An 11,220-nucleotide genomic window follows, 5' to 3' on the forward strand; every position below is an offset into this window, starting at 1 on the left:
TAGTGAAAAAGGAAAGCCGAATAGTAAAATTTCCCAAGATGACGTGGTACTTTTTGTAAGTGCCAAATATGCTCGAAGAAAAGACAAGATAAATAATTAGATTTATCTTCATTATAATTTATTCATTTAAATCATCAATTATCTTTTTTTTGCTATAATATGTTATCTAGTCTAGGCAATATAAAGCCATGTAAGACTTAATTAAATTATAACTATTTATGTCACGGATATTTTCCATAGAATGTAAATATTGGTACTTTCCTTGGTAGTTGGATAAAAATCCCCCATCATCGTAGCCCATTTGGAATGTCCCACCCATTTTACCGAGCAGCCATTATTTTCCCGAGTTCTGATTGGAAGAGCTTACGTCACTCAAGCTTTGTAGCAAGCTTGGTTGAAGTGTGGCGGTTGTTGATGTGTAGCTGTCAGAAGTCAGATAACGCAGAGGAGAAGTAGCAGGTAAGAGTGGACGGACTGTTTCGAGGTTTAATACGAGTTAATGGGATTAGCTTGACATGTGAAGTATCTAACAGTCGCATAGGTAGAAATAATCGTTTTTAAAAGGAAAAATAAATGTGTTTTTGTTGACAGTGTGGTGTGCTTGTGGCTTTTAGCTGCTTTGGTATCATACCATTGATTCAGTGTAAATTAACTCGTGAGCAGTATGAATGGAGCTACTTGTTCATTATTTATAGGAGGACCACACGTACTTGTTAAAAAAAAGAAGGTCTTGGAGTTAAAAGCAAGCACAGAGTTTACGTAAATCTAACCCGAGATAGCCTTAGAGGTAACGATGATAGTATTAGCTGTAACGTGACCTCACCAATAGTTGTATAGCACACATTTGAGACTGTCAACACCCATTATGTGTAATATCAGCAACGTTACACCTGTTGCTATTGTGTGGGGTTTACATCCTGCCTTTGGGGTGTAATAAATCATTCATTGATGTTGAAAGCAATTATTTAGGCTGCAAAACAGAGCAGCTAGGAAGATGTTCAGAGCTTATAATCTCTTCCTGTGCTGCCTTAAACTTGTGTCCTAATAATAGATAGTACTGCAACAGATTTCCCATTTTTCTCCCCCAAGCTCTCTGTTCATTGTTTCAGGAGGTCAAGATGCAGTTCCTGGGCCGGCTGTTGGACACAGTGTCCTCTGTGTCAACCCTCTTCACCAACCCTTACAGGGTCCGGGATGTGCCGCTGGCGGACTACGGTGGAGGAGGCAAAGTCCTGCTGAAAGAAGAGGGACGAATTCTCCTGTACAAAAACACCCAGTGCCAGTCATGGGACTGTTTGCTTATGTGCCCTGAGACACCGGCAATGACTTTGAGGTCAGTATCTACGACATTAAAGACAGGAAGGATAGTCATGTGGTCTGTGTCATTTGTCACTGACCTAGGCTTACAAATGCACACGTCAGCTGAAATGACATGTATGTTTATAAGATGTAGATTTTGGTATCATTCGATTCCATGATCCCCTGAATATTTGGTCATTACTTTAAGACTTTTACTTTTCTTAAATTAAGTTTTTGATCACTATTGATCCTAACAATTTACTAACAAGGAGGCTTAACAAAATCGAAGCCCTCTATCTTGAAGGAACCAGTGTTGCGTCATTCAGTCAGATCAGCAAATCAAGCAACTGAGTTAAGCTAAGGATCACATCTCACAGAAGAACAGGACATGCTATATGTAGGTTAATGTTGTATGAATACCTTTAAAAATATTGTATATAGAGTATAAAATAACTAACAAAAGAAGGAAAAAACAAACTAGTCAAATACGGGGCGCCGGTGGCCTAGTGGTCAGTTTGCGCGCCCCGTGTACATAGGCTACAGTACTCAAAGCGGATGGCCCTGGTTCAAATCAGACCTATGGCTCCTTTGCAGCTTCTCATTTCCCTCTCTCTCTCTCTCTCCCTGATTTCCTACCCCCTCCACTGTCCTGTCTGTCTCATGAAGGCATAAAAAGCCCTAAAATAACTTCTTTTTTTTTAAAGAAGTCAAATTGAGTCCAGATATGGTAAATCTGGATCCAAAGATTTGTCCTATTTAAGATTGACATTGTCCCCTTAACTACAGTTGATCTTTTGAATAATCTTTCTTAGTGGAGAAAAACGTTATTCTGATTCTTCTTAACTGTTTTCTATACAAGTGTGTTTCAGATTTCACTTCATCGTTCATGTGAAATATGATAATGATATGATATTAATAATAAGACTATATGCATCAGGCTGTTTCAGGTGCTATCAGAGGAGGACGCCATGAACTGGTTTCCACAATTTGCTCTCAAGCTACGTCCTTTCTATGAGACACTCCCTCTGAAGGCAGAGAACACGCAGCCAATCGTGGACTGCATCCGCAACCATCCAGACTGGAGCTCCGCCCACATTGCTGTTGATACGGGCCTGAGAGAGTGCCTCAAACATAACCACGTCCAGAGGTAAAACGGGCAGTCATATTTTAGAAGAATATATTAGTGCTCACCGATCAAGATGAATGAGGAGTGGACTGTAGTTTGTAAGCCACGTCTGCAGAGACATTCATTATAAAGCATTCAGAATGAGCTAAATACATACAGAAAAAAGATCAGTTCGTAATGACCAGGCTTTAAAACCCTTTTATCTAATTTGCAGGCTTTATCCTGCTAGCTGCAGATTAATTGACATCCCTCTATTTGTCATGTAGTGTTTGGTTTTCATTTATCTCAGAGTAGCATGATTATCAGTTTGCATCTACTGTGGAGCTACTTGAGACAGTCAACACTTCACAAGTAGTTCTGCAAAAAGAATTACAAAATACTGTGGGGAGAAAAGGAAACAGAGATATCATTACAGAACCTATAACGTGAAAATGAAAGTGGAAAAAAAACCATGTAAGCAGCCAAGTCTAAGATCTTAGAATTTGGAGTTAATTGTTTCAGCTTACAATAAGAAGATTGTAGTCTTTTCCTGGCTGAACCCCATTAGGCCTTATAATACTGTCTAATAAAATTGACTTAATAAACTGGAGGAGATTATTTATTTACCTTAATCAACTCTGAAGTCTTTACAACTACACTTGTATACTGTGGTGCTATGAATGGAAAACAATTTATTCCCCGAAGGAGCCAAATGATAAATAAAAAAACAGCCTTAAAACTGGGTACATCATCTTTTTGTCTCCAGTCAGATCAATGCCAGGGATGCTTCAGGTCAGACACCGCTGCACCTGGCGTGTGAACGTGGCGACTCGGTGTGTGTGACGGAGCTGCTGGAGGAAAGCCAGGCTCGCACCGACATCAAAGACCGTAATGGAGACACGCCAATGCACTGTGCCGCCAAGCAGGACTCTCCTGCCATCATTCAGGTCAGCAGAAGGGAGGTCACAGTTACATTTCAGCTGATCAAATATTCACCCAAGTAGGGCGTTAAAAGTTTTATTGTCAACATTAAAAAAAGTTATAAGAACATTTACATCTTTTTAAATTGGCAGTAACACAATTTCCGTTTGTTTACTCCATCCTGTCATCCATCACTCCATCTGCTTGTCCTCATTTAGGTCCTCTGCTCCCGGCTCTGCTCAGGTGTAAACGAGCTGAACAGCAATGGGGAGACGCCGCTCCACGTTGCCTGTCGTTTGGGACGTGTGGAGTCCGTCAAAGCTCTCTTAGGGGGTGGGGCCAAGTGTGATGTCATCGGTAGCGCTGGCTACCCCATCCACTGTGCAATGAAGTACAGTGAGAAGGGGTGAGTAGTGGGAAAGGCGACAGATGAATAGCAAAATGGATTTCTCTTTTCTGCTGTTGCTGGGACAATTCTTACTTAGACATTATGAATGTGAACTGACATTTTTCTGCAGATTCCTCAAAGATGCTTCCCCGGTGCCTTGCTTTCATTTGACTTAGACCTCCAGATCAAATCTATGCTATACTCTTTTGCAATATGCCTTCAGAACTGGGGTTTGGTTGAAAAAAAGCCTCTAAGCTAAATAACTAAAGAGTGACAATACACTACTTGAATGTATAAATAGCTCCCCTCAGATACACTTTGCTAAGCAATATAATACAAGTCAAATTATATTTCTGACTTTTCATGATAACTGTGTCAAATGGAGACCTGCTGACTTAGGTTGTTAAATTTCCACAAAGTTAGTATAGTGCATTATAAGAAATGAAAGGCTTTTTGCTAAAGGCAGAAGTAGCCACACTGAGACTGATTGACGAGCCTATGCAGAGTTTTTAAGAGGTATTAAATGGTGACTTCATTTAATTTATAGTAAATAATTAATTATTTATTTTATGTCTGCCTGTCAGCTGTGTGGAGGAGATCCTCAAAGCAGACCCAGGCCAGCTCCAGGCTGAGGACTCTATGTATGGAGGGACACCTCTCCACTGGACCAAAACAGCAGAGGTGAAAATGGTCACATCATGTGTTTTGTGATCAAAAATTGATAATGAGACTTTTCATTTACTGTACATGTTTGAATGCTTATTATAAACATCCAGGGACGATGTCCATGTTACAACTTTACGTTATAACTTTTAAGATGAGTTTGAGACCTTAAATCCAGCTCCAAGACAGTGCTAGTTTCCCGTCATTGGATTGCTCTTGGCTCTCAAACTAAGACATTCATGTTGTGTGTCAGATATGTTTCAGGAGGAAATATGATGCAGATGTTCAGATACATTTTTCCTCTCTGTTTACAAGATGTGTCGTTTGCTGCTTGAACACGGCTGTGCAGTGAACTACCTCAGTAAGACCGGGGAGAGCGCCCTTCACATTCTGACCAAGAAGGGACGCTTTGAGGCGGCCATGGTGCTGCTCACACACGGAGCCAACGCCAACCTGAAGGGCCAGGATGGAAACACAGCTCTGCACCTCGCTATGAAGGTGTGTGGACAGAATATAATCCCTGGTTCTAATTCCCAAGATGAAAGCTATAATCCTGTACATTTTTGGTGATTTCTTTGCAGTAGAGATACACACTGCATGCTCAAAAAATATTACCGCGTTTTCTCCTTTCTTAAGATGGACCACATAGAGTTGATCAAAGCCTTGATTGTGTTCGGGGCTGATGTTGAAATTCACAATGACCTGGGAGAAACACCAGGACTCATCGCGGCTCGCACAAGCAAAGGTAAGAGAGAAAGATAAGAGAACTTCAAACAGCGAGGTGAAAAGTTGAGAGGTAGGGAAGGAGAGGAGTTGTACGGAATTTGAATTAAAGAGCCAAAGAGAGGAGGAAAACAATGAAGTATGACGAGTTTGTGAAGCCTTATATACTTGAACTAACAGGCGGGTTTATGAAAAAATCTTACAGTGTTTTGTCATTTAAATACATGTGTTTAATTATAGAGTAGTGAACTAATGCATGGAAATGGTTGGATTTGTAATGAGTGATTTACAAAATCACAGAAAGAATGGAAAGATGTTTGCATATTAATTCAAAGAGACAATATTCTTGCTGAACATATTTGTTGTTTGAGATGATGTGATACCAGCCACTCGATGCTCTGAAGCAGACGTGCTGATGAAGGGAGTTTGCTGCCATGTATTGATTCTGAAAATGCATGATGATGGCTAACAGCTTGCTCATGTTCTTGCTCTCTCTCTTTCTCTTTCTCTCTCTTCCTCACTCTTTGCCTCCTTCTATCTCTAAATCTTCAATTACTATTTTCTTTCTTTCTGTTTTTTTTTCTCGTGTGCGTGCATGTCTAACATGTCTGCTTGCATGTTTGTGTGTGTGTGTGTGTGTGTGTGTTAACATGAAAGGTGCTAATAGAAAGATACTGCTGGACATGCTGTGTAGTGTAGGGGTCCAGCGCTGCCTCCCACCTTCCCCTGGCAGTCCTCCCCCAATCTCCTACACAGCCAAGCCTGCAGCCATAGGTAACACTACCATCCCTCCTCCTGCCCTCCCTAAGCTGTAGTCCTCTTCTTAATTTAATTGGTTTTTTTTTTCATCCAGTTATCATATAAACTGGGAAGTTGTTCAATCAATCCACGTTACTGTCTTTCTACATTTCCTAACTGATCTCATTTAAAGCAACGTGTGTTTTGTGCTAATGAGGCAGTAAGGGTTGGGCTAATTTAATATGCCATTGTTGATCAGACATGGATCATGGAGCCACATTGGGATTCACTTTTTTTACATTGTGACTTGAAGTTTTGCCTGCTAAGCTTGTGTGAATAATATAAAATGTAATTAATAAAGATAACTTTTGTTTTATAAAGTTGAACCAAACTTTCTATTAGTTCTCTCTATATAACTCCTCCTAAGCTTGTAGAAAACTGATAGTTCTCCTTTCCTCTATGTTATCGGACTTTGAGCATGAATATGATGATGTGTGGGTCCAATAACTGTCATTGGCTGGCAGGGTTTGATGACATCATGTTTATGGGGGCTGCAGTCAGTGCAATGAGCAGAGGCACCACTGAAATGGATGGCATCAAAATGGAAGGAAAGAAGTGAGATTTTTTTTATTTATTTATGTTCGACTAATATTACACATTTTTTATGTTGCACCTCTGGAATCAATAAAACACTCCTCTTTTTTTAATCCTCTCCTCCTCTCTGAAGGATTGACAGACTGCTGTGTCTTGATGGTGGGGGTATAAAAGGCTTAGTGTTGATCCAGATGTTGATCGCTCTGGAGAGAGAGGCTGGGCGGCCGACCAGAGAGCTCTTCGACTGGGTGGCCGGCACCAGCACTGGAGGCATCCTGGCTCTAGCTATAGTCCATGGTGTGTGCGATTTTCCTTTTTTTTTTCCCCCATTTGATTTCTATGTAACATCACATTAAACCAATACTGACTTTCTTCTTTTTGTAGGTAAGTCCATGGAGTACCTGCGCTGCCTCTACTTTAGGATGAAGGAGCAGGTGTTCAAGGGGTCGCGACCTTATGAGTCAGCCCCACTGGAGGACTTCCTGAAAAAAGAGTTTGGCGAGAATACCAAAATGGCAGACGTCCAATACCCCAGGTAAGTGTTTATGCTTAATGGTTATATGTAGAGAACTGGACTCTTAAGATAGGGAGGACTCACTAAAAATGGTGTAGTGCTTGTAACCAAATGTATAATTCAACACTGTGGTACCTCAAGAAAATATGAACCCATACTCAGGAAGACTTCCCTGAATATTCAGTGTGCAGCCAATGACTTTGATGAATAATAATTCAGCAGTTGAAAATGATAAAAATGTCTGTCATCCAATGTAAATCCTGGATTAAGGGGTTTAAAAAGAATGTCAATTTTTCACCCATTTTTATGAAAACAGGAGTTGCCTACATTTCACCTCTTTAACCTCTTCTTTCTGCTCATACTTGTTTCTGCACAGAGTGATGGTGACCAGCGTTCTCGCCGACAGACACCCAGGCGAGCTGCACATCTTCAGGAACTACAACCCTCCCTCCATTCACAGAGTACCCCCATATGCCACCAGTGCCACATTCATGCCCCTCACTATCCCACAAGGTACTTGCACAGTTGTAAGTGTAGTTGTCGGCCACTGCAGCAATGCTTAAATGTCGTTGTGGATGGGTAGTGCAGTAAACAACCACTGGATGGTACTGTCAAGTTCTGGATTGTTTTCAGGAAACGAACTCTGAAAAGTGAGGCAATGTGTAAATGCAAAACCTTAAGCCAGTCCTTTTGTGTTGTCTGAGTGCAAGCCGTGTTGTTGTTGCAGGATGGGAGGATGAGGATGTGTTGATAGTAGGATACACAGAGGAGCCAGCCAGAAAGCGTAGGAAGGTGACAGATGAAGGTGTGTGTCTGTGTTAATGAATACATTTCAAAGGGAGCTGATTCACGAAAGGAATTACATTTAGTCACTCACAGTTTTCAGGCATCTCCTCACAAGTGACCACTTTTTCCATATTTAAAGGTATTACTTGACACTTTTTAAAATACACTTGAATGCTTCCTTGCTGAAATGATAACAATCACATCTATTACAAATTAACAATTTACAACACGTTCACATGCTGGCTTCATGGTGATCTTATGTTTTCCAAAATGTCTAACTTTTGTTAGAACACAATAACAATAACAATAATGTATTCTTGGCAGCAAAGCAGCATTGTAGCCCTTGGCCTCCTTCAACATGGGTGAATGTCAAATTTATGTGAGTTCTAACAAACTTTCTCTTCAACTTGTAGTCTTCAAGCCTGCACCCAGAATCAAAGTCTGATCAACTGTTTGATACCTTTCTAAAATCCTCAGTCTATCTGTGTCCCTGTCTTTTACAGAACAACTTGTGTGGCGAGCTGCCCGCTCCAGCGGCGCTGCCCCAACCTACTTTCGACCAATGGGCCGCTTTCTGGATGGAGGACTGCTGGCTAACAATCCTACACTAGACGCCATGTCAGAAATCCATCAGTACAATAAAGCGTTAAAAGCAGAGGTACCGATTGCAGCATCTTATTTATCAGTTATACTGATAGAATGATAAATATCATATGTCCTCTATTAAGTTAATAATCATGGAATTTCTCTTTGAAATATTTATGTATCTGTTTTCTCTTTTTGTAACTCTTCTTATGTCTCCTCCCTCTCAGGGCAAAGAGAGGGACATCAAGAAGTTGGGTATAGTGGTCTCCCTCGGTACAGGTAGGCAGCTTCCTGGGGTCTGAACATTACACACTGCAGAATGCACTTTGAGCTTTTTGTGAGTAAGCGCTACAAGTGCATACATGTGGTGAAGCTGCTTCTTATATTCTACTATTATGCTGTGTGAATATTTTTTATTTATTTTTATTTTACCTTTATTTAACCAGGCAGGGTATTAAGAACAAATTCTTATTTACAAAGACGGCCTGGCAAAAGACAAAAGCCTTTTGAGGGGAGGGGGGGTGGGGGCTGACAAAGAAAGGTAAATGTCCAATTACAGGGGCGCTGGTGGTGCAGTGGTGCAGTGGTTAGTGCACGCGTCCCATGTATGGAGGCTATAGTCCTCCAAGCGGGCAGCCCAGGTTCAAATCCAACCTGTGGCTCCTTTCCCGCATGTCATTCCCTACTCTCTCTCTCTACCTGATTTCCGACTCTATCCACTGTACTGTCTCTCCAATAACGGCACAAAATGGCCAAAAATAAATCTTTAAAAAAAAAAAAAAAGCTCAAGTTGTCCTTGTTTGGTCACAGATCATGTAACTGTGCTGCTGTGTATCTCCAGGTAAACCTCCTCAGGTGGTGGTGAACTCTGTGGATGTCTTCAGACCCTCCAACCCTCTGGAGCTGGCCAAGAGCTTCGTAGGAGCCAAAGAGCTGGGCAAGATGCTTGTGGACTGCGTGAGTTTAGCTCCGTTCAGAACAGCAATCAGTGTTTTCTGACAACACTTTGTTTACTGATTAAATCAATGAATGCTACCCGCTCATCATCCAATTCTTAAAACTGTATCTTTGTTTCATATATATGAATTAACTCAGAGCTGCCTCTGCTGCTTTTGTGGAGCCTTTCAGTGTTCTAAATGTGTCTGACAAAAGAACAAAAGAATACAAAAGGTTTCTTTATTTAATCTAGTTCTGAATAATCTATCTTTCTCTGACTGAACAGTGTACAGACTCTGATGGATGTGCAGTGGACAGAGCCAGTGCCTGGTGTGAAATGATCGACACAATCTACCACAGGTCAGCTGACTATGAATGTTCTAACTAAAACCTTGTCATTTTAAAAAACGGCGGTTTAAAACAAATACAACCTCTGTCCAGATGTGTATTTTAGAAGCATTTCAAAAGTTATCTCCGTTCAGACTACAGAAAGCATAGCACATGATCATTCACAAAGACACAAATGTAAGGTGGACAGGCATGGCCCAGCGTGAACAGGGAGCAGATTGTCTTGAATAACTCTGGTTGTTTAGCTGCAGAAATAGCATGTGAACAAGACTCTTATGGTAAGAAGCAAGAACACAAATGTATTTGTAAGCACAGTGTTGACCACATTGAAGTAGTGTAAATACCTAATCAGGAAGCACTCATGAGTCTCTGTCTTGTAGTTTTCAAAGCTTTTTGAATGGATAGAAAAGGTCAGAGTACTGCCGTGCGTAATTGTAGCATAAGTCAGTGTATGAACCTGCTGCACTTCAGTTCTCTGCTCTCTGTGCTCACCCTGACTTAACTAGTCATCATCAGCTTTACAGACTAAACATCTTCATCACTCCATCTTAACTTTGACTCACTTCTCATCATCGCTCATATTCTTAGGCGTTCTCTTTAATCAGATTATAGTATCACAATAAAACAGAAACAGGCCTCTTACCTCATACCTGGTAATTCTGCAGTATTATCTGTTCACTTTATAATTTATCTGCATGTGTATATATATATATATATATATATATATATAGCTTTATATTGCTTTATTTCTTTCTAAGATTTTTTTTAAATTCTTCACTGTGTCTGTTGTTTATTTTTGCAGATTGAGCCCTCAGTTGTCTCAGGAGGTGATGCTCGATGAAGTGAGTGACGCAGTCCTGGTGGACATGCTGTGGGAAACCCAGATGTACCTGTACGAGAAGAGGGAAAACCTCCAAACTCTGGCAAAGCTGCTACTGAACGAATGAAAGGACAAGAAAGAAAAGCGTCACCAGAACAGACTGCGTAGATGGGACTGTGGAAGCAAGAGCGGGTGGAGAAATATGAGTGAATCGGAGAGTTCCACGTGTAGTCAAAGACAGGAATTGTTTAACAAAGAGGCACGAAGATTCATGAGCTATGTGTTTGATTCAAGACTGTAACATCTGTGTGGGTGTGCTCTCTCTATAAACTCTTTAAGGTGACAATTAAGCCAACATGACAGTAGCAAAAATGTGAAACAAGCAAACAAAAGAACTGACATAAAATGACTGACTTTAACATAGCCTATTGAAAGGCAAGTTGTGAAGCATTATGTGACCTTATCACTGACTACATTACTTTCATTTTTCTTACAGTTTACTGTTTGAACATCAACTCTTGAAGGACACAGAGTAGAGTTTTCAAAACTCATGATGGAGGAAGTGGTTTCAACCAAATTAGAGCAAAAGTATCCCAGGCTGACTGAAGCTGCTAGATGTCACCATCCCCTTCCTCATTTCAACTTTTCTTGTTCTTCTTTCAACAAGTAGCTACAGAGACGCTTCATAAAATAATCTATAAACTGACTTTTTCTGTTAGGCCACATGATGAAAGGGACCCTGCAGTAACATCTAGAGCAGATTGGATGATGGTGATAAATGACAGACCATGCTGCCTTAT

General features: G+C 40.7%; 1 protein-coding gene across 3 annotated transcripts; it reads left to right on the forward strand.

Annotated features, from left to right (window-relative positions):
* Nucleotides 1-358: 358 nt before the first annotated feature.
* On the forward strand, nt 359-10,948 carry pla2g6 (phospholipase A2, group VI (cytosolic, calcium-independent)). 3 transcript variants are annotated; one of them, XM_061054379.1, is made up of 19 exons: nt 359-459; nt 1,110-1,333; nt 2,237-2,446; nt 3,171-3,351; nt 3,544-3,731; nt 4,298-4,394; nt 4,692-4,874; nt 5,013-5,121; nt 5,757-5,873; nt 6,362-6,452; nt 6,565-6,728; nt 6,816-6,966; nt 7,322-7,458; nt 7,673-7,750; nt 8,235-8,389; nt 8,544-8,595; nt 9,158-9,273; nt 9,539-9,612; nt 10,403-10,948. In XM_061054379.1, the coding sequence occupies exons 2-19, from the start codon at nt 1,119-1,121 to the stop codon at nt 10,545-10,547; spliced, it is 2,463 nt and encodes an 820-aa protein (XP_060910362.1). In that variant the 5' UTR covers nt 359-459; nt 1,110-1,118; the 3' UTR covers nt 10,548-10,948. The 3 variants fall into 3 exon arrangements, with proteins under 3 accessions (XP_060910362.1, XP_060910378.1, XP_060910370.1); XM_061054395.1 differs by lacking the exon at nt 5,757-5,873; XM_061054387.1 differs by lacking the exon at nt 7,673-7,750 and having other exon boundaries at nt 360-459.
* The last annotated feature ends 272 nt before the right edge of the window (nt 10,949-11,220 follow it).

Source organism: Labrus mixtus, chromosome 2 (assembly GCF_963584025.1).
Source record: "Labrus mixtus chromosome 2, fLabMix1.1, whole genome shotgun sequence".
Taxonomy (NCBI): Eukaryota; Metazoa; Chordata; class Actinopteri; order Labriformes; family Labridae; genus Labrus; species Labrus mixtus.